At 37.6% G+C, this 27,870-nt stretch overlaps 2 protein-coding genes across 2 annotated transcripts; both read left to right on the top strand.

The window, feature by feature from the left end:
• The first annotated feature begins 883 nt into the window (after positions 1 to 883).
• On the top strand, positions 884 to 17,577 carry dusp22a (dual specificity phosphatase 22a). Its single transcript, XM_026169703.2, has 7 exons — positions 884 to 1,185; positions 1,943 to 1,976; positions 2,609 to 2,691; positions 4,054 to 4,103; positions 6,950 to 7,024; positions 7,236 to 7,407; positions 16,010 to 17,577. Exons 1-7 carry the CDS (start codon positions 1,165 to 1,167, stop codon positions 16,205 to 16,207), a joined length of 633 nt encoding a protein of 210 aa, XP_026025488.1. The 5' UTR covers positions 884 to 1,164; the 3' UTR covers positions 16,208 to 17,577.
• A 1,409-nt stretch (positions 17,578 to 18,986) lies between these two features.
• On the top strand, positions 18,987 to 22,973 carry irf8 (interferon regulatory factor 8). The gene is made up of 9 exons (XM_026169681.2): positions 18,987 to 19,122; positions 19,269 to 19,480; positions 19,873 to 20,056; positions 20,262 to 20,359; positions 20,627 to 20,684; positions 21,098 to 21,145; positions 21,275 to 21,667; positions 21,815 to 21,930; positions 22,103 to 22,973. Exons 2-9 carry the CDS (start codon positions 19,310 to 19,312, stop codon positions 22,295 to 22,297), a joined length of 1,263 nt encoding a protein of 420 aa, XP_026025466.1. The 5' UTR covers positions 18,987 to 19,122; positions 19,269 to 19,309; the 3' UTR covers positions 22,298 to 22,973.
• The last annotated feature ends 4,897 nt before the right edge of the window (positions 22,974 to 27,870 follow it).

Genomic DNA, 27,870 nt, shown 5'->3' with positions numbered 1-27,870 from the left:
CACACTGGAGTCAAACCACCAACCTTCCAATAACTAAGTGGCCTGGTCTACCGCCTGAGCTGTGATGGAGTTTATCAGAATCAGAAAAAGTTGTGGAGGAATTTGCATGACAATTTTTACAAGATGTATGTCTTGGTTGGTTGAAATCTGGGATATTCATTACTTTTGTGAGGTAAGGGAAATGTGTGTCATATCTTTACAAACATCACATTGACAGAAAAAATCGGAAAACATCCTGTGCTTTTATGGGAGGACAAGTAGCCCCAAGGACCAGAATTTAAAGCCAATGTTTTACCATTATTGCCCGAAGAAAAGTGGCCTAACTGCGCAATACTGCTCTGAGGCAACAGACCAAAAATGGTGTTTTAGTAAATAAATTAAATCAGAATCTGCCATAAAAACTTATTTCAATTTAAACATGCATAAAAATGAAATCATACTTAGCAGCAGCTAGCACTATAAGCTGTGTCTTGGCCCCGGAAAGGATTGCTCCGCCCCCAGATCAAAGATCAAAACCTCATCTACTCGTTAATTAGCTAAACACGGAGGTGTCTTGTGTCACAAAATAATAATAATGATCACCAAAAATGTTGTTTGCTGCCTGAAGGCATCAGCATACCATAGAGGGTTAACATTAAAGACTAAACAACCACACAGGGTTAGATTACGAAAAATGTTCAAATCCAGCTGGGGCTGAGGCGAAATTGCAGCGATAACTATGGGTTTTCTGTGTTCCTCATAAAATTACGTTTAAATCTTATACTGTATACTAGGTCTGATTGTGACTTTATCTCTAGCTTCCCCCTGAAGGTGTAAGCTGAGAAAGCACAGTTGTTGTGTCGCCTGCTGTGATGTCACACGCCGGATGAACCCGCAGCTGCACCCACTTCACGTCAAAACAATCCGGAAGACGACACAGCATGATGGAACTGTTGTTGGGGCTGAAACGAGGTCAAAGCTAACACAAATACAAGTGGGTTTTAAAGCAGTTTAATCTAATAATGCTGTTAAATATGCAAAAGTAGCGTCTGAAGCGAAGGTTATTTAACCGCTTAAAGAGTCCAGTCACACAGGCTAACCTCGCATTTTGGATTCAAAGTCCATATCCTAGCTCTTTAACGCATTAAAGTCTTTTAGCTAACCGCAGACTGTTCCAGGGATACCATGGGCAACGGAATGAATAAGGTAGGTTTGCTGTTGTTGTTTATGTCATGTCATTACGCTGTTTGGGGGTGTTTTTGATGGTTAAAAGTCCAAAGCGATGCTGGTGAACGCAGGCGCCAATCACTGGTCGCTAATCAATCACGTGACACGCTCTGCCCTGTCAAAAAAAAACCCCAAAAAAGACAAAATTTGGATCCAAGCCAGGGCTCTTGTGCTAGACTCTAACCTACAATACTGTTGTATGCCAACCTTAAGTTAAGTGTCTGTGTCTGCATGTCATGTTTTGATGCTGTGATATTGCACCCTTTTAACTGAAAAGGGTCCTCCTAAAAGAAAAAGCTAACTCATGTTGTTTTTATTAAAAAGTAAGATTGTTTATATCGATTTCTTCCTAAAAATGAAATTGTCATCCGCATCTATTTTGAGCTGCCACAACAATGTTCAGGTACTGTAGTGAGATATTTCATTAGAATCAATCCAGCACTTCATTACCTTCATACAGCTATTGTTCCATAGGTATAGTACCAAAGCTGTACAGTAACACTCAGTGGCCGTTTGCCACCCATCACATCATTCAGATAACCATGCATCATTGCTTCAAGCCTTGTATGGCCATAAGGAACGTTTCCTTTGCTCGTAGCTCCACTAGGATCTTTAGCCTTAAGCTTTAAATCCAATCTGGCTCGAATCAGAACATTTGTTCTTTTCATGCGAGGTTCTTGAAGCTGAATTGTAATGAACATCTAAGTGCAACATGTCTGTGACTGCTCCTTCACAGGTTGTTGATGGACTCTACCTTGGGAATATAAGAGGTAAGACAAACATGTATGTAGATTTACTGCTTTAATTACATACAGTATAGAAAGCCCAGTTGGGCCAGGTGTTCAGTGTAGCATTAGAGTACAATATTTTGCTCTGAGCACACTTTACATATTATCATTAATTCTCAAATAATGTTTAATTAGGGGAATTTTAACTCAACATAACTTAATCTTCTATATGAAAAAGTGAAAGCAGATTTTTAACATAAGCCCTCCCTTTTAAGCACATATATTCGTAGCTTAAAGAGTAAAATAATGTAATATTGTAAAGTCTCACCCACAAGAAAATTAAACTGCTACAATGTGTGGCATAAAAACTAAAATAACAATCCAGAGCCTTGTGTTTCACTCTAGTCCGATGCAACCTCCTCAAGTTAATATGGCATTTGGAACATTCTAACTTTAGCTGCCTTGATGACGGTAAGAGTATAATGGCTAAATATAGCTAAAATGACAGGGACAAGTGACCACTTGCCCATCTGTACTAAGTAATGTTGCAGGATAACAAACTACTCACAGACCTGCTTCTGTAGCTGCTTGTAACGGGTCAAAGTCATGATTGTTTGTGTAAGATTCATACCAAAGGACCTGTTGAGATATGTTTCCCTCTCTCCTTGTCACAGATTCAGAAAACAGAGAAAGTTTATCTAAGAATGGCATCACACACATCCTGTCTGTGTACAACAATGCAAAACCGGTGTTTGAGGTTAGTGGGAAATCATGGTTAGTATTTCTGGATGTATTATGATTAAAAATTGCTACTTTCTGTGGAAAATCTTACCTGGTGTTTTTTTTAAAGGTCATGCGTGCAATGTTAATGATGTAATTTGTGCTTTCAGCCATCTGGGGGTGGTGATGAGTTATGGTTGGATTGCTTTGAAGTCTTGAGACTGAGATTGACAGATAAATTATGAGGTTCATGTGTATTAAAAGACAGAATCTTATTTTGTGTAAAACTGAACTTTTTTTTACTCTGGTAAAGAAAAAGGTTAAGTGTGAGAAATATGATTTAGAACACCGATATTCACCACCGTAGTATATCTCTGTAAGTTTCACATTGTCTCTGGTTTCACACACTGCTTACTGTAAATGCATTGTTTTGAGTGTTGGACACTGACCAAGACCAGGGGAACACATTAGATATTGATCTACAACCAGACTGACAAAAGGTTACAATGTTTTCTAAACAAAAACAAAATTCAAAAAAACCCCATGCCTCATATATATATTAACTGAAAATTGTACAAATAAAACAGAAGAAATATAAAAAATATATGTATGCTTATTTTGAAATTGATTCCAGCAATATCTTCCAGAAAAGGGACGTGTTTACTACCGTGCGTGCCGCTTCCTATTTTAATACAAACCTGTAAACGTTTAGAAACTAAGGACACCAATTACTATAATTTCTTTTTACGTATAAATTTAGCTTCTGTCAGTTTGGAGCCTCCTTTGTTGTATTGTTATGACAGATTTTTTTGTAATCTGCCACAAAAATATCAAAGTCAGTTGATCACAGAGACGCTTGTACTACTCAAGACATGCTTATTTTAAATGCAGAAAGCTTTGGCAGCTTATGTTAATACACAATTTATATTGTTCAGCATTACTATGTTGCCTATGACATCAAAGGTCATTGGGGTTTGAAACGTGCTGTGATAATAAACAGTCCCTCTCGTCTCCTCTTCATAGAATAGAGTAGATTGCAATAGCTCTTTGCTGTCATTGTACATGTACAACAAACTTGTTGGGGCTCCATGCCAACTGTGGCTTTAACTGGTTTTAAGCTTGTTTTTGCATCCAGTAATTTCTTTTTAATCTATAATAATGTCATTCTTTAAATAATATTATACACCATGTGTGATGAAATCTCAAATACTTAAAATTGTAATCTGGGAAAGTATTCTTAGTCTTACACAGAGCGCTGAATTTCTTTTGAAGACACTGTGTTTTTGAGATGCTACTACATCATGTCACTAATTCACTTGAGTGTCTTTTTATTAGTATTACACAACTTGTCCAATATTTAGTTGCCTGTCTCCTAACATTTTTCACTAATGTTTTGCAGGACATGACATACCTTTGCATTCATGCAGCTGATGCTTCCAGCCAGAACCTGTGAGTAAACACGTACATGAAGGTTTAAAAACATTGGTGGATTCTTTTTCACCCTCTAGTCTTGGTTCCTTTGCAAATTTCAAAATGTATGCAGTAGACTATTTATAGGAGAGGAGAAGAGCAGTAACTCAAACAGTAGTCATACATAGGAGTTACAGCCATCTAATGATAGATTAAAGTTATTTAATATTCACTTCATTTCATTCTGTTCCTAAAGACTGAGCAAAAGAGGGCTTTTATTTTTTCACGTGCTTGTGAGAGAAAGGTTAAGTGAAAAAATAACAGATGAGTAAGTATGTTTAATGTGTCACTGTTCATCCAGAGTCTGACTTGTTGCTGCTCTGGGAGCTGGCGCTAACACGACACATTAGTCATAGCAGTCTTTGACCTCACACATCCCTTGTTGCTTTAAGTTTGCAGCATGAACTGAGGGGACAGTAAAGAGCCATTATTCAGTTGGAGTTTAAGCATTAAACTTTAGTGTCATATGACCCTGGTTGATGGCTTACTTTAAGGTCTTTATTGGCGTTGGAGAGGAATTACGTTGTTATGTCTGCACTAGTGCCCTACGTGGTTAGTCAGGGTTCATGCATAGGTACAAGTGGGACATTAGTAGGAATTTGATAAATCTCCAGTATATTATGTCAAAGACTTTACCTTGTTGGGTCAAAAAATCTCAGCGTTACTTTGAGCTCCACAGTTACTCAACCTCTCCTTGATTTGAAGGGGAACTTTATTTGCTTTAGTTTGTAAAAAAGTAGTACTGAGTCAAATGTAACTTAGTGAGAACTGAGGTTTAGTGGCTGGTTGGAAGTTGATGATTGTTGGGCTGGAGATGTCTGACCTCCACTGTCGCAATCAAGCGTCCTTCCCTCAGGCAGCAGAGGAAGGAAACCTAAGTGTGACATCTGGCTGTTTGCATCGACCACCCAGGGCTTTAATAAACCCCCTCTGTCACAATCACTGGTCTGAGTGATGCGAGGGTGAGGCCAACTGCCGTCCCACCATGCATGCCATGATCTAGGGGCCCCTGTCATTACATGTGATGGCCTCTGTTACATGGTGATGGTACACAGCAGAAACTGTCTCACATTTTGTAAAAGTTTAAAGCTTTCTGAAAAACCTTAACCTCTATGATTGCTTCAGTTCAGCAGAAAAGGATTAAGGTTGATGTGCTTAGATACTTCCTCGCTAGGAATCATCACATACTATACAAAAAAAAACTAAAGTGACAGCAAATCTTAGACCTATGTCCTAAATCACTGAAATAATACTAATACAGCAAAACTGTGGTCAGACTGCAGAAACAGCCCTTTTTTTAAATTGTTATTTGTGCAGCAGACAATGAGGAGCATAACAAAATAAATGTATCTAGCAACTAGCAAGCAGATTAAACCTATTTAAGCTTCTATGCATTTTGTGATGTCAGTGTTTTGTGAAATTCACACTGAAGACAGTAAATGCTATGAGGAATTCACACCCAAGACAGCAAGTGCTTAATTGAAATGGCATTAAATGTTATTTATATAGTTGCTAACAATGTATGTAGATATTTGTAGAGAGCCAGGGGTTCCCCTTTTTTTTGAACCTTCTCTGAGAAAGTCTGTTAGTGTGCGTAGAGCATGAAGGTGTAAACTTTTGCATTTGCATCAACGTGATGTGCTTTGGTCATAACTAAGGAAGCTCTTTTTTTAAAAATGATTTTTTGTTGTTGTTATTGTTTTAGGCATATTAATATAATAATATTTTTAAAAACCACCATAGAAATACAGAAGCTCATTTTGCATATTAAACATACAGTAATCTAACAGCTTTTTGTTGCTAGAGGACTATTTTTTATTCCAGTGTTCTCCTATTCAGTTCTACTTAACCGTAAATGTTTGTCACAACTTAGTTTTCTGCATATTAAACAAGACTGCCGGAAACTTCTGTGCTAGGATGACAGAACAAAGTGCTGAGGAGACATCTTTTAAAGAAGAGTTTGGATCTCAGGAAGGAGGAAAAAAGTAAAGTGACAGTCTATTTTAGCCCCAGTCTGTTACCCTGTCTGCTATTGAGTAACCAGCATCTGCTCCTCAGGAGACCAGCGCTATCAGCCATGCAATTCTTGATTATGCAAAACACCAGCAGTGTTTCCTGACAGTGTATAAGGAGGATATTTAAGGAGCAATAGCATTGCATTATGCTGCTTTATATTGGAAGATGTTTTGTGTGGATTTTTTGCAATCTTACAATTAGCGGTGATTTATTTTCTAAATTTACCCATGAAATGGCATTTGCTGTATTTTTGGTGTAAACCTAAAACGATGCCTCTGTTCGCACTGAGTAACCCAGCGCTGGAAAAAGACCAAATTTTGCAGTTAAGACAAAATGACGGCATTTACTTCCCTTGTCTGTCCCTACTGTCTGTGCTCTGGTCGACCACAGACTCTCTGTTTGAGCATACCCAACCTCTTTCTCACATGACAGCTTGGAGTAGCTAAAGGGAAAAAAAACACACCACAGTATGTTCTCCTGTTTCTGAGATATAACATAAATCTGTTGAAACTACCTCACACATTTCTGAACTTATCTCTAAATCTGAGAGTAATCTGTAGTTTCCACAGCTAATCTTAGTATATTATTATGGTTTTAACAACCTTTATGGAACCACAATGTTTGGGCCTTTAACACAGTTTCAGTTCAAGGTGGCCTTTTTCATATCCTATAATGTGTATTCCATTTTTAGCTTTACACTCCTTAAATGTTACTATGACCTTAGTAAAAGGTAACTGTTGTTTTCTGTTTGATGAGCAATACTATATTGACTCAGAAAACTTTACTGTGCTTTTTTTATGTCTTTCCAGACTGCAGCATTTTAAAGATTGCATTAGCTTCATCCATGAATGTCGCTTGAATGGTGGATCTTGTCTAGTTCACTGGTAGGTATTTACATCCAGCCAGCTTCCTACTCAAAACCAGAACAGGTCAGCCGTCTTTTTTAGGTACTTTCACAGTCAACATGACATTTGTCCTGATGGTTTGTGGCCTGTCCCATTTTTTTACCAGTTAACCGTAGGAAGTAAGGTATTAAACATCCAGCTGCTTAATGAAAAGAACCAAATAAGCCAAATGTCCTTTGTGTTCTTGCAGCCTTGCAGGTGTATCAAGGAGCACTACCATGGTGGTGGCCTACCTGATGACTGTCACCCACTATAGCTGGGAGGAGTGTCTGTCTGCTGTCAAAGCTGTTCGTTCCTTTGTTGGGCCAAACTATGGCTTCCAGCAGCAGCTGCAGGAGTACCAGACTACACAAGTCTCAGAGGTAAACATGCAAAGAAACAGAGAAGACATGAATGCACACACACTGTACACTACCTACAGAATGCATCCAACTCCCTTTTACTACTTCAGTGTTTCCGCTTAAAGTCAAATTTTAAAGTGCTTTTTCTAGCAGTAGCTTTGTGGTATACTGGCATTCTGTAGAAACTCTTGTGCTCTGTTATTTTTGATACAGACCCACACACATACATGCACACAGGATATGACACATACACCATTACACAGCACAGGCAGTCTGTGGTCAGTCTAGCAACTGTTAATCTGTTCAACTGCTGCATACCTTCTTTTTTTTTTTTTTTAAATTGCTTGTAATTCTTGTTGAGGACAAGAAGTATTCGTTTGAAATGACAGATCTGAGATTTACAACTGGAAAACTAAACCAGCACACATCTTCTGTTATATGCAATGGTTTACAAACCCTCAAATATTTTAATATCACAATGGCATAATGGTCTTTTGTATACGCAAGCCAATTACTCATTTAGTCAATCAGTAATCCAGTCTTTAAAATAGTACATAAGTTCTTAATATTGCATTCAATCACTAACACATCTTAGTACTAACTCTTAGGTTCAGAACTCATAGCAAGGGTTTCTAATGCTCCTCTGCTGCACATCAAGGAGGATCATCTCTGCATTTCTCACCTTTCTAAAAAATAGCTTGTGTTTTGTTTTGTTTTTGCCACCAGCAGCTTCACAGGTTTGCATAGCTGTTTTAACTTTTAGAATGCCTAATTTGTGATCACACATTTAAAAAAACATTCCTGTAATGTTTTTAGTTTTGATTCATGCACTTTCAGATATTACCTTGCTTTTTTCTTATATATAAATACATATATGCATAAGGTTGTCGTCAAGTTTACATCCACTCATCATGGGCATGAATGTCATTGTAATTTTGGGTTTTCATTGGGTGGAATCATTATGCAGCATACATCTTCAGTAACTTTAAAAAAACAAGAAGTGGGTGCACAAGTTTGAAGTTATTTTAGATTTTGTCTAATTCATACAGGATCGAAAGTAAAAATACATGCTCAAATATATACATACACCCAGACTAATATTTAGTTAAATGTTTCTTAGCAAGTTGCACATCGATCATGAGTGGCATCCATGTCCTTCTGTGGCCAGCTTATTCTTCCAGATGGGTAGCTGATGACCAATAAAGCATGTGTATTATAATATCTTAGATCTTATTCCCTCTATTGAGCTGGCTTCTGATCATCTTTTTTCTTTTTTTACCTCATGGAGGTACTTCCAATGTGTAGATTACTGAGTTTTAGACTTTCTTCTCATCATTCCAAGCCATACTCAGGTTAGACTACTGTTCTTAGAGTCTTGATGTTTTGCTCTATCAACCAGTAGATGGCGCTTTAGCCAGTCTGAACACCTGGATGAACACCTGCTGTTAGCATCCCACTTATTTGTTTTTTGCCAGGCTTTTGTGAAGTGCAGTTAGCTTCTTTACCCAGTACGTTTGGATGTCAGGTCCTGGTCCTATTCAGGTCTTAATTCTGGAGACTTGTTATTGAATGTTTTTTCTTCTGAAAGGTTGCTTTGGTCTGCTCTTAGGCTGGTGTTGTGTGACACCTTTCTCTCCAAGATGTTCTTTCACTATTGCTCCTTTTAAGCTCTGCATGGATTTGCCCTCATACTATTGTACTTGCAGCTGAGAGTGTACCCTGGATAGGTTTTGGGAGAAAAGGCCATTTATTCCCATGGCCTCTGTCCAGAGCTGTGAGCCTTTGTTTCGTAGATTCTATGGACAACTTGTTGCACTTCCTATTGATCCAGGACCTAACTCCCATGACACACTTCTACACCTCTCGTAACCAACTAAAGGACTTACCACTATAAATTTTAAATAAAACAACTCAGATGCAGTTGAAGTGCAAACTTTCAGCTTTAATTTGGTGGTTTGAACAAAAAAAAAAAAAGGGGAACTAAAGAATTTTTAACACACTCCCTTCATTTCAAGGGCTCAAAAGTAATTGGAGAAATTGAAAAACTAAAATTGAAATGTTCATTTCAAATACTTGGTTGAAAACCCTTTACTGGCAATGATAGCCTGAAGTCTTGAACTCATGGACATCATCAGATGCTGGGTTTCTTCCTTTTTAAAGCTCTGCCAGGCCTTTACTGCAGCTTCTTTCAGTTGCTGTTTGTTTGTGGGCCTTTCTGTCTAAAGTTTAGTCTACAACAAGTGAAATGCATGTTTATTGTGCTTAAGATCAGGTGACTGACTTGGCCATTCAAAAATATTCCACTGGGTTGCTTTGGCTGTATGTTTTGCGTCATTGTCCTTTGTCATTGTATTATGAAATGCCGCCCAATCAATTTGGCTGCATTTAGCTGGATTTGAGCAGACAGTACGTCTCTGAACACCCCAAAAATTAATTCAGCTGCTTCTGTACTGTGTCACATCATCAATAAGACACCTTAATGCCCACTCACATCCTGGGCCATTTGACCTCAGGAAATCACATGATAGGGTGGGGCTAGGTTTCACAGTGAGCTCACCCGAAACCTTGGCTGATTGTGACCTACACTCATTTTCACACCTTGGCTCGTGTGATTAGGTAGAGGTCCCTCTTGGGGGGACACTCCCGCAGGGCTTAAATCGGGAACTCTCCACATTTTGACCCTAGAACTGAAGAAGCTTCTCAGATGAGAGGTGAAACATCTTCAAGCAACAAGTCCAGACGCTTTTCTTTCCAAGCTCCTTAGATTACGATGACCTGGATGACTGAGAACCTTCACAGACATCATCAGTAAACAGTAGTGTCCCAGTGCCACTGGCAGTTATGCATGCCCAAGCCATCATACTGCTTCCGCCATGTTTTACAGATGATGTGGTATACTTTGGATCATGAGCTGTTCTTATAATGTACTCTATACCTGTTTTTTCTTGCCATCATTCCAGTAGAGGTTGATCTTGGTTTCATGTGTCCAAAGAATGTTTTTTCAGAACTGTGCTGGCTTTTTTAGATGTTTTTTTTTTTTTTCTCAATCTAGCCTTTCTATTCTTGAGGCTTATGAGTGGCTAGCACCTTGCTGTGAACCCTCTGTATTTAATTTCATGCAGTCTTTTTTTTTTTAAATTTTTTATGGTGGACTTGAATATCGCCTACCTCCTGGAGAGTGTTGTTCACTTGGTTTGCTCTTCACCATGAAAATGATTCTGCGATCATCCACTACTGTTGTCTTCTGTGGATGTCTGAGTTCACTAGTGCTTTCTTTCTTTTTCAGGATTTACCAAACTGTAGATTTGGCCACTCCTAATATTGTAGCAATTTCTCAGATGGGTTTTTTCTGTTTTCGCAGCTTAAGGATGGCTTGTTTTGCCAGCCTTTGAGTCAACTGTCCAAATACAGTGGGAATTAAGAAACTGCACCAAAGTTTAGAAGAACTAAACTATGAATCAGATAAAGTCCACATAGTCCAGAAATAAAAACATGGCAATGCAAAGTACCATAATAGGTCCCCTTTAAATGTGAATTTTAACTTCCTATTGTATGGTTTATTCTAGAAAATATTTCCAGGTAAGTATGGTTGTGTATTTAAAGAAAATCTCAAATATATCCATGGTTTCCTTTAGCTTCAGCCATGTGGTGGACGCTTGTTGGCAACATTAAGAGTGGTCCTTCTCCTAACTTGAATTTAACAGAAAAGCTCACCTTTTTGTAAACCTGACTTATCTTGGTGCCTACGCCTAACCAAAAGCAAGACAAAGCCTAAGTAAACAAAAGTGAAAATGAAATTAAACAGTTCATGAAACAGGACACAAACTGTGGTCTCCAGGTTCACAGTTTTGTGATTTTAAACCACTGCCACCCTACCTGCCAGTATACTCTTTAAAACAAGTATTCTAAGTATCAGTTGCATGTTTACATTATAACTATCCAAAACATGTTTCAAACAACAGTTATTAACCAGATAAGTTTAGATTACTTCAGTTGTTCCCAAACTTTCTACCATTAGTTTAATAGTAAAAACTAATTTGTTTAATTAACCATACATTTTTAATTTATTGGTAATGTTACTGTAAAGTGTTTTAATAATAATAATAATATATATATATATATATATATATATATATATATATGATAGATAGATAGATAAAATGTTTAAGCCAGTGTTTGAAATAATATTTCAAACACTGGCTTAAACATTTTGCATAATTTTATCTAATTTATTTAGCGATAGCTCTAACTGTGATTCCATTCCATTGGCACTTAAGTAGTTGTTGCACACAGAAGGGGAACTGTAGGGGGTTTGCTGGGATTGCATTAGCTCGGTACTGCTCATCACGTGTTTAACCATTACTGTCAGCATCTTGCAAAATAACATGACTGGAAAAAAAAATGGTCATTATTTGTAGACTTTGCATTGACTTCGAGGATTTAAAGGGAAATAGGTTTTGTGTATTTGTGATTTTCCCACATGTGTCTCAGATAGAAAGTGAAGAATCTGAATTCAGCAATGTCTTCAATACAGCTCTAGCAACATTGTGTATCAGTGGTCATGGTTGCAGTGCATGTGAGATACAGCGTAATATACATAGTGACTAAAGCTTTGTAGTCTGTAGACATTCTGTAAAAGTTCAACAAAGGTTAGAAAAACAAGTTCCTGAAACTGAATGAAGCAAAACAGCTCCAGGCTTTTTAAATTTCAATTTCTCTAAAAAGCCTTAAATTTATCTATAAATTTGCTACATATCATAATATTGTAACCCAGCCAAATGCTCGCTTGTAACTGGATCACTGAGTTGTCATTTACAAAAAGAACAATCTGACAATTGGAAAGCGTGTTTGTGTGGGTGTGCAGGTGCACTGGTGAGTGGTGGCAGTGATGACCACAGATCTATCTGCTTATGAGTAGCATGATGAATTTAAAAAGGTGCAGATCTTTCATGTTGCCTTCATTGTGAAGTTGGGCAATAAACTGGAGCCTTGTCAGAATTTACTAATGTTATGACTTGAACAAATTCATCACTGGGTGAGCTTCTACCGATTTTATGAGTTTCTACTTTCAGTTTGTGTACCACGTGAAACACTTCTGACATGATTCATGTTCTTTATCAAGATGGTATAATGACAGATAAGAGCAGGTGTTGTACAGGATTCGGATATGACTGAGTTTATTGATGGCTTATCTTAAATCTTTGCTTTGAATTGTTATTAATTTTTACAGTTCTGTTAATATTATGAGTCAGTTGTGCTCTGTTTGGTTTTTAGGGTGAGTGTGACAGTACTAATTTTAGGAAGATGGAGACTTTCACTTCATTAAAGAGTAAGGTATTGCACAAAATAATTGAAGAATTCCTGGACATCATTACAGCTCCTCCCTTTTTGACCTTTTATTAAACAAACGTTTAAATGTTTACTGCAAAGTAATGCTGCTGCATATAATACACTTATTGATAACCACCCCTTCTAGCGACTTCTAGTGTTTATATCTAGCTCTGAAAAGTCAATAAACTGTACTACAGTTCGACCTGGGCAATGTGAGGAAAATCTAATATTGTTTTGTTTTTTTTAAAGCTGTATCACGATACACAATATATATATATCACGATATGTTTAAATAACCTCCAAAAACAAGTGTTATTTTCAAGCATGTAGTGCCTGAAATTGCACTGGTATACTCATTCAAATCAACCATTCAATATTTTTTTCCAACTTTGAATACAAAAAACATCTGAATGAATCGAAATGTTTTATTTTAACCATTTTTTAACCATCAGTTGCACAGAGGTTTTTCACATATGATAGTACTGTCACAGTAAGACTCTTTCTGTGGTCAACCCTAGACCAAGAACATTCACAGGTATCGCAGCTGGTTTATTTAACATTTTCTTTGGTGTGTAGGGAGACATTGACATGCAGAGTTTTAAAACATTGTTCATTTTGCAATGAATGACTTTTCAGCTGGTGGGAAAAATTTGGGGTACTGCTACCTTTTGCGGCAATAGTTTTACAGCACGTTTTGCAAATTACCGCATTTTGTTTGATGTCCTCCTTGTGAAATACAAATGACAGTGCGTCTCATCCTCTCGCTCCTCTGAAATTCCCACTGTTGCCATATTTCTCGCTACCTGGTAGTATATAAACACACATGCTCACCGCATGTGTACCAGGTAGAACATTTTTCGGTTGGGAGGGGCTGATTAATGATGCATTTGCAGCATGTGGGGGAAAAATAAACCTCACAGTGAATTACATGCAGACAGTTCAATATTGCCATGGAAATTTATACTTGATGGTTACGATAAAGCCACTTTAACCGTCGTACATGGGAAAACTTGCAATATATCGAACATAGTCTATATATCACCCACCCCTAACTACAATCATTTGAAGGAGTTCACTTCGGTGTTATTGGATCAGGAAACAAACTTTTTTTTAACAATTTGGAGCAGCAAATTTTCATTCAACTCTCTCTTGCGCTCTCACTTACATGCACACACACTTCCCTTTTTAAACACATAAGACAGTTTAAATTAAATTAAAATATACTTTAAATATAAATAATATAAATACTTCATAGAAGGTTCAAAATACACTTGTATCTCTGGTGACATAGATATGTATCTATATGATCACAAAGCTGCACAAATTGCATATAGGTTTAGAAAAAGAGGAACAAGAGAGTTGCATTTTCCATGAAAAAAACTAAACAAGTGTGTCACCATTTTAATTGCGCTACTTTCTGTAAATTTAGCTTTTCGGTATGAATACTCAAACTATTCTTTTGACATGTTCTCTAATGAAACTTGGGTGGATATGTATTTATAGCTTATAATCCACCTGTTTCTCAATGTTAAGCAGACTAATGTACTGTTTGAAGACACTGTAGATGTGGTATGAGGCAACTATGTTTCAAGGAGATCTGTGAATTTTAGGGAGGACAATTTATGTTGTATATTTGTTATTGTAACTTACAGTATGAATACAGTTATAATAAAAAGTCACTATACTAGCAAATCTAAAAAAAAAAACTAATATTTTAAAAGTTTGTTTTTTTTTAAATTTCAAATAACTTAGTACACTTTACATTTTAAAATTATGTCCTGAATTCATTACATGGTGAAACATTGCAATTTTTTGTTTTAATTGTGTTGATATGGATTTTAGCTCATGAAAATCTGAAGATTACTATTCAGTCAGTGTAAATATTGTGCATGTCTCAGTCTAGTTCAATACATGCAACCACAATCATGGGAAAGACTGCTGAGTTGACAGTTGTCCAGATGATCATCAACGCCCTCCCCAAGGAGGGCAAGCCACAGGAAATCATTGGTTAAAAAAAACTTGCTGTTCCCAGAGTGTTACATGAAAGCATATTAATGGTAAGCTGACTGAGGGGGGAAAAATGCGGTAGGAAAAGTAACTGGGATGACCACAGCCTTGAGAGTAAAGTTGAGCCAAGAAATTGGGTGAATTTCACAAGGAGTGGACAGAGGCTGGTGTTAGTGCATCAGGAGCCAACAAAGCACAGTCTTTGGCAAAGGAGCTACAACTGTCGCATTCATAATATCAGTCATATCCTGAATCGGAGACAGTATCAAAGGAGACTTATGTGCTGAGGAGAAAAAGAACTGGACTTTTGCTCAGGGGGACAAAATCCTCTTTTTAGGTGAAAGTAGAAGTTTATTTGGGAACTTAAGTTCTAGAATCTGAAGAAAAACCATAGAGGCACTGAATCCAAGGTGTTGGAAGTCCAGCGGGACGTTTCCACAGTCTGATGATTTGGGGTGCCATTTTTTCTTCTGGTGCTTTTTGTGCTTAGTCCAGTCAAAGTCAGTGCAGCTGTCTACCAGATTTTTAGAGTACTCCATGCACACATCTGCTGACAAGCTTTATGGTGATGCTGGTTTCCTTTTCCAGCAGAACTCATCACCTGCCCACAGTGTCTCATGCCAAATGCCAGAAAGTTGATTCTATTCATCTAGTTGTAGTGTTTTTAGTGGGAGAAACATTTTGTCACTCATCTAAGTGACGAATGCTCCAGATGATCATGGATGATTGAGCATGCATCAAGACTCTGCTACCAAATGGTTTGGTAACCATGGCATTACCATGCTTGACTGGCCAGCCAACTCTCTATTGCATCTGACCTTAACCCCACAGATAAACTATGAGGAAGACAAGAAACACCTGAACCAAAAATAAAGACAGGCTAAAGCCGTGCTTGCGGCACTGCCGAAGTGTTCAGTAACACCTCAGCAGTGCCACAAGCTAATTGCTTCGATGCCACACTCCACTGATGCAGTATTTAGTGGTAAAGGAGCTCAAAGTATTGTGTATTAATGAATGTACTTGTCAGAAGTTGGATATTTCTTATGGTAAATTCTTTTTCAATTTGAAAAAATGTTATTAATTTGAGATACTGGATTTCTGATTTTTATAAGCTATGAATTATTGTCATTAAAAAAATAAAACAAATAAGGCTTGAAATATTTGCCTGTTTCGTGTATATAAAATATATGGCAGTGAGTTATGTAAAATTGTATTATGTAGTTTGATCTTAACCATAAAAAATGTTATTTTAATTAACTGTTTTCCTTTCCCCTCTCTTCTTCAGTACAGAGTATGGTTACGGTCAAGTTTCCGTCCCAGTCCATTCAATGACCAGGAGCAGGTGGGTGCCCTGCTGAGCCAGTACACAGAGCAACAGCAGAGCCAGAAGAGGGGAGGTGATCACAGCTGGATAACTGTCAGTGACTACCCATCCATGCGATCCAATGCTGATGCTGATGGTGATGATGAAGGAAGCGGCTGAAACACAAGTCTGGTCATGCCAAACTTGTTCCCATTGCTGCCTGGAAATAGGCAGCACCCACTATTCTGTACTCATTTCCAAATCAACCCTCAGTCATATCTAACCTACATGTATTCATACAACTCTAAAAGCATAAGATAATATCGAGCACTTTTTACTTTATTCGCGTCTGTTTTTTTAAGAAGAGATGGAGGTTGATTTAGAATTGTGCTACAGACCTATAACCACTACCAGTACCCGCCACAGTCCCTTACAACCAAAACAGGGGTATTGGTGCTCACAGACGCCTTACTCTAAACACCTCAGCACCTTAGCCATGATGAGTGATGACCTTTGTTTCCACATGGACTCCTGCAATGTTCAGCTCAGCAGCCTTAATGCCATAATCAACTAACGGCATCTTAAATGAACATTTTGCCTATAGTTATATAAATATCTAGTCTGTTAAATCTCAGTTAAATCTAAAACCAAACTGATGGTTGATTTGATACGTACAAGTTTGCATATCAGCACTGCTTCTTGTGTTTGTAGGTTTGACAGCATGAAATTTGTTGTAACATTCATCCTACCTATAAATAGCTGCAACATACATCATAAGCATTGTACTAGCCACCTACAAAGATCACAAAACAATGAGTTTATCACTGCCTATGTAATTTACAGTATTCATGTTGACATAGTTGGATACTGCTCTTTCAGTATAGTTAGCACTTTCACTTTCATTTGGTTCACCGTAGAGAAAATTCCAAGCTGTGTACACACCACTTGTACCAATATTTGTTACAAAATCTAGTATCAGAAATCCACACCAAAACAACAAAACAAGTCTTTATATAAACTAGCAGAATATTGTGAGGCTAAAAAGAAAACTGTTATCAGTTCCCAGCAATTATTTCTTCTTTGCATTCATTGCAGGGCTGAGAGGACTGGTACTAAGTTATCCCTCACCAGGCACACAGGATTAAAGAAGAGCCAAACCTTTTTAAGTAGGTTGACACACGGAGACCGCACTGTGGACATTACAAATAAACCACTATGAGTGACACCTAAAAATATATTGAAAACAAGGCAAAATGTTCCTTTAAGTTTATTAACAGCAGGTTAAATTTGGGAATTTGAATTTAAAGTATAACTACATATTCAGGATGTCTGTAGTCCAAATGTTAAAGTCTTCCTGATTTTACCGAAGCTCTGATGTTATCTTTTTACTGTGTCAAAACAGATTTTTAAAGAATTTCTGTTTATAGTTTTGTGGATAATGTTTGTTGTCCTAATTGTGTATTTATGGTGTTTTGTTTGTTGTGTTTTATAATGAAATGCAGTGATGGAGAAATAATGGAATTGTTAATAAATCCACCCTATGAAGATAACGGTGTGTCTTTGTCTTTATAGTAAAGCATAAAAAGCAGATTTAGCTTGAGATGTATATTTGAGGATAAAACGTTACAATGATTAAAATAATGAAATTAATTTCATTTTTTTCCTTAAGGTTTTCATTGTTTGACATAGTGAAACAAATATCAGTCTAAAATAAGGATTACGTTATGAAGCCAGCCTTCCAAGAAGTGAAGCGTAAGTCTTTCCTTGGAAATTATTCCTGCTGGGCCGGTGGGGTTGCTTCCAGTTTCCTCCTCTAAACAGCAGTATATCATTGAAAGTGTGTATTTACTTAATATTCCTGTACACACCAAGTGGGGTGGGGGGATTTTTGTAATCACATAGGCATGTCCAGACAGGTTAACTGTTGGCAGGATTTCCAGAACCTTACAGTTCAGCAAAATATTAAAATGCTAACTGGAAGTCTTCTCTTAGGACATGTATAATGAATTGAACTGTCAGTGCACCCCAGGGTGGCTGTGGCAACAATGTAGCTTGCCATCACCAGTGTGTGAATGGGTGGATGACTGGATGTGTAAAGCGCTTTGGGGTCCTTAGGACTAGTAAACAAATACAGGCCATTTACCATTTTACCATAACTGAATCCCAACTACATCTACCAAGTCTTGTTTTTTATCAGATGATGAAATTATTTAAATCACTCTACATGTGCATAAAGAATCGAGTATTTAATTAGCTTACTACTTTATTTTTTTGTATTCTACATTTTTGGTGTACACAAATTCATATAAGCCTATGTTCATATAAAAGTGAGAAGCAGATTGATGTTTCTGTTTGAAATCTTAGTTCAAATATGACAGTAAGTGTCAGTTTCTGTAATAAACAGGCACATTAGTCCCTAAATGATGTCACAGGGATTTCATGATGGACAGAGAATAACAGTAAATGTTTTTACTGGGAAAATAATAGTTAATGTTTTGTTTTAATAATACGCTGCGGTTCCCCGTTTTGAGCCTAATATTTCACATATAATCACGATCATTTTAAATAACGGTAACGGTGTAACATCTTCCAGGTGTCTCTGACACATGGAATCAGTCCACCTCACCATCGCACTGACAGCTGACCACTTTTACCTGCACAACCTTCTAAACTTTCTCATCGGAGGATGAGTGGGCGCAGAAGGGATATAGTACCTTGGTCTGGAGAGTAGAAATCCCCTCAAAGCACAAGGTAACTTGTGACTTTACGGGTTTATTCATAGCGCCGCGTCCACGCAGCTTTTAGCGTAGGCAGTAACTTTATAACCATCGTCTGTGTCAGGCCATTTCTTGTAAATGCCCACGGTTAGAAGAAAAAGTCTTCCGGTATGGGCAGTCTTACTGAAGCGTCAGTACTCGTCATTGGTCAGAGTGTGGCAGCGTTGTCAAATCCTACCACAGATTTATTCATTCATGACACGGGGCACGAAAAAGTTTAAAGGCATGCGTTTCGGAGAGCTCACTTGATTAAATCTGACAGTGCGCATTCTATCAAGATCACAACCCCGTGCCAAGAGCTTATCTACCTGTCAATCTGTAAGTGCCTTTGATTTTAATCTCTCTTTTTAAAAAAGACGATAGCGCTTTATAAACTTCGGCTCGAATAAGACATTTTCATAATATCTTAAAGAAAGTTAACTTATACTATTTAACGAACTTTACGCGACATTTTCCACATATAGATATAAGCGCGCCATCTAAAAAGAGAGTTTCCACCATCAAGATGTCAAACACGGGAGGTCGGCGACTGAAGCAGTGGCTGATTGAGCAGATCCAAAGTGCGCAGTATTCTGGACTCCTGTGGGAGGATGAAAGCCGCACTATGTTCCGAATTCCATGGAAACACGCAGGAAAACAGGATTACAACCAAGAAATAGACGCATCCATTTTTAAGGTTTGTCTCATTTTGCCCCATTTAAAGATTGTTTTGTTTTTTGTTTTGTTTTTTTTGCGGCTAAAACCAGAACTGGTGTGATTCTTAAAGCTGTCCAACACTTCTCCTCTTACTGTAAGGCTGATTCTTTTGTGTGATTTAGACTATTAAAATAATTTTTCACTTTTTTTTCTTTTTGTCCTTTTTGTGCATTTTTACCTTAGAGTTATTATCTTATGAAGTGTCGATGCATTTTAATGCATTGTGGTGTAGCTATATAACTTAGATTTTCTTTCTTTCATTCTTTTTTCTTTCTTTCTCAAGAACAGTTTACAAAAATGATGTACATGTCTCTTCTTAAATTCTTACGGTTTAATCCAGTACAATCATATACTTTGCTTTGTATCCTCAAGGCCTGGGCTGTGTTTAAAGGCAAGTATAAGGAGGGGGACAAGGCTGAGCCTGCAACATGGAAGACCAGACTTCGCTGCGCCTTGAATAAAAGCCCTGACTTCGAGGAGGTGACTGAGAGGTCACAGCTTGATATTTCTGAGCCTTATAAAGTGTACCGCATTGTTCCAGAAGAAGAGCAAAAACGTGAGTTTGTGTTATCTCACAGTACACGGCATATCTCACAATACACTCTGTTATCTCTAGCAGTTAGCAAAATCACTTTTTCATTTGTGATTAGAACTGAGAGCAAAATACTTATTACAGACTGTAGTTCCTATAGCAGTGAATAATTAAAAGAGTATATATGTACTTTGAACCGACTCATTGTGTACTATTCTTTCACCCACAGACGGCAAAAGTTCAGTGATGGCTGTGACAGCTACCACCAGCTCTGGTGAGATCACAGATATGGACTGCAACCCCGAGCTAGAAGAGCTCATTAAAGAGGTGAGATGTTGTCTAACTTTAAAGTCTTTTTTTCATTCCACCCCACCTCCCACATATATTTAGATGCACTTAGCCTTTATTGTCACTTAGCTTTCTTGTCACTTTTTTTCCCCCTTACCACACTGTGCCGTCTCCTGCAGTACTTCGCGCACTTCACGGGGTTCACACTTGTTACACTCAGCATGAAAACCGTCCCACTTCTTCACAGCTGTAAAGTGTACAAAGGTGCTTTTGATAACATCTTATTATATTATTGTCCTTTTGCAGGAGGAAAGCTGTAGCATCCAAGCCAGTCCAGAATATTGGTCCCAGGGCAGTGTCAATGGTAAGATTATACTTTGTACCCAGTTTACAATGCAACACACAGCTAGATTAAATGAAGCTATTCACAGCACTGGGTCTTTTGTTTCAGCCTTCATATATCACACTGTTGTTGTGACACCACTTTTGAGAGACATAAGTTTGAATTTATTCACAAAATAAACTCAGCGGAAAACTCAGTGTCTCTGCATTTGTGGGTGCTAAATGGAGGTTATTTACTTGACTGTTGAATTCTGCAATGGAAGAATTGACTAACATCCTGTAAAACTTTGCTGACTCTTGTGATTATTTCTTCGTGAGATTGTAATAGAGAAATGGCATTTCTGATGACGCAGCAAAGTAAAGACATGACACTGTGGTTGTGTCCACTGCCTTGAAAAAAGGCCTTAACCCACCTCTTCCTCCTCTAATTCACAGCTTTCCCACTGCATCAGGAACCTTTGCCATCGAGCAGTCTCAGTTCAGGTATTTGCTTATTGTTATCCATGACCTTACATCATCTACTTGTAAACAAGCTTTCAGCTTCCATATTTTTGTTACATTTGTACGTATTTGTTTTCATTTCTGAATCTGACCAAATGTTTTCTTCTATAGCCCTCTGCCAAATGATGATCAGTTTTTACTATGGAGGAAAGCTGATGCACTCCACACTGGTGACTCATCCTGAAGGATGCCGAATCTCTCCGCAACATCCCCTGGGTCGGGGTGCCCTCTACAGTTCAGACAGCATGCAGAGTGTTTATTTCCCCCCTGCTGAACTCATTGAGTTTGAACGGCAGCGCTATGTCACGCGCAAGCTTCTGGGCCACCTGGAGAGAGGTGTATTGGTCCGTGCAAACCAAGACGGCATCTACATCAAAAGGCTGTGCCAGAGCCGTGTCTTCTGGAGCGGATTGGGAGATGTGGGCTCGCAATATGGCTCAATGCCTGGCAAACTCGACAGGGATGCTGTTGTCAAGATCTTTGATACAGCAAGGTTTCTTCAAGGTGAGGCTCTATATTGGTTCCATATTTTGGATTTACAGAAAAATACAGCTTTGTTTTCTATTTCTTTCACTTAAAGGAAGTAAGACTAGATACTGGTAATTTGCGAAGATTATCTAAACAGCCGTTCGTTTGTTTTATATGCTCCAGCTCTACAGCTGTACCAGGAGGGTCAGATTCCTGCTCCTGATCCAACAGTGACTCTGTGTTTTGGAGAAGAGTTGCATGATCACAACAGTGCCAAAAACAAACTGATCATCGTCCAGGTAAGACGTGTGAAATGATAACATGTTTCACTCAGAGTGCTGACTAGTAAAGCATTAGAAATATCACTTTATTTTTGAGCCTTGATAGTTTTTAAACAAGAGCTAGTTATGGCTTTATTCTGAGAAAAAACTAAAAACATAATTTTTGGGGGTTTTTTTCTCCTCATGGCAGATCACTTCAGTGAACTGCCAGCACGTGCTTGAGACAATGAACATGCGTCGTGCCCAGCCTTATTGCAACAACCCAAACCTAGAGATGTCTGATGATGCGGCCACTGACCAGATGGCCCGCATCTACCAGGATCTGTGCAGCTACAGTGCTCCTCAAAGGCCAACTTACAGGGACAACATGCCAATCACTGCCTAAGATGTGAGCAGTAATACCTGACAAGAGCTCTTCAGCTTGCTCTAAACTGAATACAGAACATAAGAAGAACATTCTTTGCTTTTCTAACACACACTGGCAAGCCAAACGTGAAAGAGCACATTTCTTCTTTGACTATAAGACTTTAAAGCTGAAGCTCCATATTAGAAAGTCGACAAATTTTTCTATACAAGTAATGTTTACTTTTGTGTAAATACAGGGCATAACTCTGCCTAACGTCTGATTCATTTTTGTAAGATGTTTTTTTATTATCCAACTTAAGAGAACAGGTAGCATATTCATGCATGTTCAAATACTGTATTTCCTACAACTCAAGTCTTTATAGATACAAATCTTTCGTATCTATAAAGATTTCTATTCAAAGTCTTTTTGCAAAATGGCAGCAGTTTGATATATAAAAGCAATTTAGTTTGCTACACTGAATTTTATTTTTGATATTCTATCTTTTTCGTACTTTTTGAGTTTCTTTCTTGTTTGACAACCAGCTGAATAAACAACCAAATTTTTATCAAGTGTTGAGTTGATAAAAGTTGCATAAAGTTTTAGATGCAAAGTGGCATTTAATGAAAGATAGGTTTTACTATCAGACTTTTTAAATGATTGATCTTTAGTTCAACCTTTTGTAGACCGTGTTTCAAATAAAACCTTTTTTACTGAACTACATTTGTATTCATTTGTGTACAATCATACTTATGTGTTGTTTAAAAAGGACTATTCTATTTTGCAAAAATGACCTGTAGAGAAAGTACTATTGTTCAGATCAAGGAAATTACATGAAATAATGATATATGTGTTAAAATGATGCCAGCATATTCTCAAAGCACACTGTAATGAAACCAGGGATTCCATTTTATTATCCTATGCTTGGTAGTCCAGGAATGGTTGGTATTGCAAGCTAAAGTACGCACAATCTAAGCACTTATTGAATTTCCTTCATTTTTTTGAGCACTATTTCAGTGACAGTTTGTCAAAATGGAGAAAATAGAAAGAGAGGCAATCTTACCAGTGTAGAGAACAAAAACTTAGTCCAAACTACTCACAGTTTATAACTAGTATGAACTCAAGCCCTACTCACACAGGCCTAGAGACTCGTCTGGAACACTGTAACAATGGTTTCCCTGAAAATGAGTTTCCCTGACCAGTTGATTAGCTGGAGGTTCCTGGCTGTCACCAGTTGAAATCAGCTCCACAGAGGGTGCTGTGCCAAAAAGCTACCTTGTGATTCATTCAAAGTTTGCATGGAAACACTAACTTGTCTGCAAATACTTGCTAGTCACTCTTCAAGCTATAGTAAAATTTTAAAAGGTGCAGCTTTTGAAATGCTTTGGTTGCAGTAGTGAGACTTAGCTTTTACTTTGAAAGCAAAAGGTCTATTAGTAACTGCAGCAACCTGCTATGAATCAAAGCAATCACAAGGAGGTTTTATGTCTTTGCAACCAATTTCATGCAAACAGCTTCTACCAGCCTCCAGCAGCCACTTATCAATTGGTTACGGCCACACTTTTCCCCAGCAACTGGTGGTTACTAGATGGTTGCCGACAGGTTGCCTGTGTGACTAAAGCTTTAAATCAGTTTGCTGTAAACTTTGTTAAGTGGTTTACCAAAACCCTTGTGCTCACTTAAAACAAATATTCCCACGCTAAGGTTAAGAGCTCCACAGGGTTCTTTGCTAGGACCAGTTCTGTTTGTATTATACATGCATTCCTTAGGCAGTATTATTAGCAGTGATAGCATACATTTCCACCTCTATTCAGCCCAGCTTTATCTATTCTTAAAGCCAGACGACACATACCAATTAGTCAAACTGCTTGAATATCTTAAAGACCTGGATGGCCTCTAATTTTTGGCTTCTAAATTAAGATAAAACTGAGGTTATTGTGCTCGGGCCTTAAAAATCTTAGAAATATGGTTTCTAACCAGATGCTTTAAATCGCATTACTTTGGCCTCCAGCAACACTGTGAGGAATCTTGGAGTAATTTTGACCAGGATATTTCCTTCAGTCTGCATATTGAACAAATATGTAGGATTGCTTTCTTCCATTTGCACAATATCTCTAAAACTAGAAACATCCTGTGTTAGAGTGATACTGAAAAACTAGTTCATGCATTTATTACTTCAAGGCTAGACTACTGTAGTTTGTTATGAGCAGAGTATACTAGCTTCTCTTCACGAGCTCTTTGTTAAATTCAGAATTGAATTTAAAATCGTTCTTGTCACATACAACGTCCGTTGAAGACCTCGTAGTACAGTATCACTGGAGACAGTCACCCTCTCTACTTTTAAGATTAGGCTTAAAACTTTCCTTTATGACAAAGCATGTGGTTAGGGGTGGATCAGGTGACACTGAATCCTCCCTTAGTTATGCCGCAATAAGTCTAGATTGCTGGGGGCTTCCCATGAGGCACTGAGTATTTCTTCTTCACTCACCTTTTTCACTCACTATCTATTTATAAACCACTCTGCATTTAATTATTAATTATTAGAATCTATGACTCTTTTCCAAAGAATGTCTTTGTTCTCTCTTCCTGTTAAAACTGAGTTTTTCCTTTCCACTGTTGCCAAAGCACTTGCTCATAGGGAGTCATATGATTGTTGGGTTTCTGTATTAATGTAGGTTACGTGCAATAAAAAACAAAAACAAAAGAACAAATTAAAAAACAGCAACTTTATCCTAAGATCAAAGTAATGAGCCTCATGACCTTAACTATGCCAAAGCTACAAGTTTGGAGCGTGTGGCTGTTCAGTTCTGCTAACTGGAGTTCTTCTTCTTCCATATGTTTACACTGTTGGTGTCTTTTGGATTATTTTTAATATTATAATCTTAGAAATAATATCACTGGGGTTTTTTGTGTTGTTTTGTTTTTGGTGCATACTTATTTGTAGGAATGCCTGACAGTCTATGGATGCAGCTTGCTAACCAAGCTTGTTAGTATTAGCTAATAACTTAGCATTTCACCCTGTCATCTAAATAGGGTTATTTCTGGCTCCAAAGAACAAGATGCTGGAGGCAATAACACTAAAGTTGAAACTTCCAATGGGAATTCACAAACCAGTAACTGACTAGGCCGCTTCCATCTTTTATATACAGGTTATGACTTGATTCTACACCCAAATGGTAAACTGATACCAGACATTTATTTTTGGTATCACAATCTGATACCAAAAACAAAAGCAAAATTAGTGTTTGTGATGAATTACCCACCTCATGTAAGTTTCCAGGCCTCTAAACTGTACTGAAACATAAGTTGACCACTAGTGCATGTCAGTTGGGAAATAACAAACAACAAACAATAATCTTGGTCATTATTTAGTATAGACTTTAGAAACTGAAAAAAAATAGGAATGTATGTATTTTAAAATGTTTACCTACAGTAACTGCAAATTATTGTGAAGATAAAGTGATTAAAAACAAATAACATATGAGGACATAAGGATCCATATACACTTCTTGTGAAACAACACTTAACCATGTTATTGAGTTTGAAAATTGTTAAATCATTATAAAAGCAACTACCCATGAATCTTGCCACTTACTTTGTCACAGTGACAGCAGCAAAAGTATAGAGGGAGCACCTCCACTACTAAAATGGTCATTTACTATGAACACACAATGTTTATGGCTCTGGCTTAGAAATGATGAAACTAAGACGCAATCTGAAACTAAAAGAGGGATCTAGACAACATATGTCAGGGAATCTCTCAACTGCTCCTTCCCCACACACACAAACATCTTCCCAGTGAGTAATGATGACAAAAGACAGGAAGAGAAGGAATTAACTGCTACCATTAAATGAGCAAATGATTCCCAATAAGACAATGACATTCATTCTTCTTCTTCATCTACTTCTTGTTCTGTGTTTCACACAGTTGGTCACTGTGGGCCATGATTGTATCAGACAAGGCGTTAAACTGGGTATATGGTGTCATTATTGGTAGGGAAGTGTGTACAGTATGATTAAATTAAAGCATCTTGGATAGAGTGATAGTGGTTTTCAGGGGGGCTCGTGTAGAGCATCTGCAGTGATTTCTATCAGAGAATCATGTCTGTTTTTAACACAGTGTCATCCAAGAGATCTCTTGTAATTATGTTATTTTGATGTTAAATAACCAGTCAATTTCATCATTATTGAATTAAAATTCAAAATAAGCATGTACACTATTGAGCCTCTTCATTAGGTACACCTATTCAATTGTTAATGCAAAAATGAAATCAGTCGACCATATTGCAGCAAGTCAGTGTGTTTAGGCATGCAGGTATAATAATGAAGTGACTGGACTTCAGCAGTTGAAACACACCATCAGAATAGGGAAGAAAGGTAATTTAAGTGACTTTGGATGCGACATGGTGTTGATGCCAGATGGGCTAGTCTGAGTATTTCAGAAACTGCTCATGTACTGGGATTTTCCCACACAACCATCTCTAGGGTTTACAAATAATGGGCAAAAAAAAAGAAAGACAGAAAAAAAGGAGAAAATATAGCAGCAGATCTGTTTGCGAAAATGCCTCACAGGTCAGAGGTGAATGGCCAGATTGCTTTAAGCTGTTAGGAAAGCAACAGTAAGTAAAAACACCACTCATTACAACCAGGATAAGCAGAAGAACATTTCTGAATGCACAACTTGAAACAGAAGACCATGCTAGAGGCCACTTAGGTCAGCTAAGGACAGGAAATTGAGGCTTTAGGATGTTGTGCAAAAAGGGAGATTGGCATGGATATGCAGCAACTGTGTGATGACTGTGTGATGCCGTCATGTCAGGATGGACCGAAATCTCTGAGGAATGTTTCCAGCACCTTGTTGAGCATATTGCATGAAGCACTTCTGAAGGCAAAAGGCAAAGTGTATCTAATATAGTGGCCAGTGTTTATAGTTTCCAAAACAAACAAAATTTCAGCTTCAGCTCTGCTGTTTTGTACTTCCAAAGAAAATCAAATATCATGTTAAATTTAATTCCAGATCACTGCATTTAATCACATACATTTTCAGGAATGTTGATGGGTCCCTGTGACATGAAAATTATTAGTACACACACAGTTTGTGTGTGTATGTATTTTCGGTTCCCTAATACGAAAAGCATTGGTTACTATGGTAGTCATTGTATTGTACTCACTCACTACACCATATTGTGCACATATATTGTTTTCATTAAGTTAAGAACCTAAAGTAAAAGAAAAAGTAGTTCAAAGTGGAATTTACAGGAATAGAGAGAGAACAAATATGTGTAAATAGACCAAAAAGCAAGTTTTGACAAATAAGCAATAATTGCAATCATAAACATAAACACAGACCACAAGTACAAGCCATTGGTTGAAAAGAATAATTATAGACCCAACATCATAATTTTTAGTATGTAGATGCTTCTGGGTACCAGGGATGGGTAAGACTTGAAATAGCTTCTAATAATGACAAGCAGATTTGCTGCAATGACTCACACAAAAATCACCCAATTAAAGGAGTCATGTGCTCTTCATATGACATCTCTGGATAAAACCTTTCACTTAAATTAGAATATTGAATGGTTCATTGAATAAAAACACAGGTGGAATACTGTGTC

The sequence above is a fragment of the Astatotilapia calliptera genome, chromosome 1 (genome assembly GCF_964374335.1).
Source record: "Astatotilapia calliptera chromosome 1, fAstCal68.1, whole genome shotgun sequence".
In the NCBI taxonomy this organism is placed as follows: Eukaryota; Metazoa; Chordata; class Actinopteri; order Cichliformes; family Cichlidae; genus Astatotilapia; species Astatotilapia calliptera.
Note: the sequence above shows the minus strand (reverse complement) of the source record. Positions and strands in the feature narration are given on the sequence as shown.

What these genes read in the sequence shown, in the direction of transcription:
- dusp22a (XM_026169703.2), top strand. Translation starts at nt 1,165, where the DNA reads ATGGGCAACGGAATGAATAAG. An exon ending in TGGGCAACGGAATGAATAAG is followed by an intron (nt 1,186 to 1,942) that starts GTAGGTTTGCTG and finishes GCTCCTTCACAG; the next exon opens with GTTGTTGATGGACTCTACCT. An exon ending in AGACTACACAAGTCTCAGAG is followed by an intron (nt 7,408 to 16,009) that starts GTAAACATGCAA and finishes TCTCTTCTTCAG; the next exon opens with TACAGAGTATGGTTACGGTC.
- irf8 (XM_026169681.2), top strand. Translation starts at nt 19,310, where the DNA reads ATGTCAAACACGGGAGGTCGGCGACTGAAGCAGTGGCTGATTGAGCAG. An exon ending in TAGAAGAGCTCATTAAAGAG is followed by an intron (nt 20,360 to 20,626) that starts GTGAGATGTTGT and finishes GTCCTTTTGCAG; the next exon opens with GAGGAAAGCTGTAGCATCCA. An exon ending in ACAAACTGATCATCGTCCAG is followed by an intron (nt 21,931 to 22,102) that starts GTAAGACGTGTG and finishes TCCTCATGGCAG; the next exon opens with ATCACTTCAGTGAACTGCCA.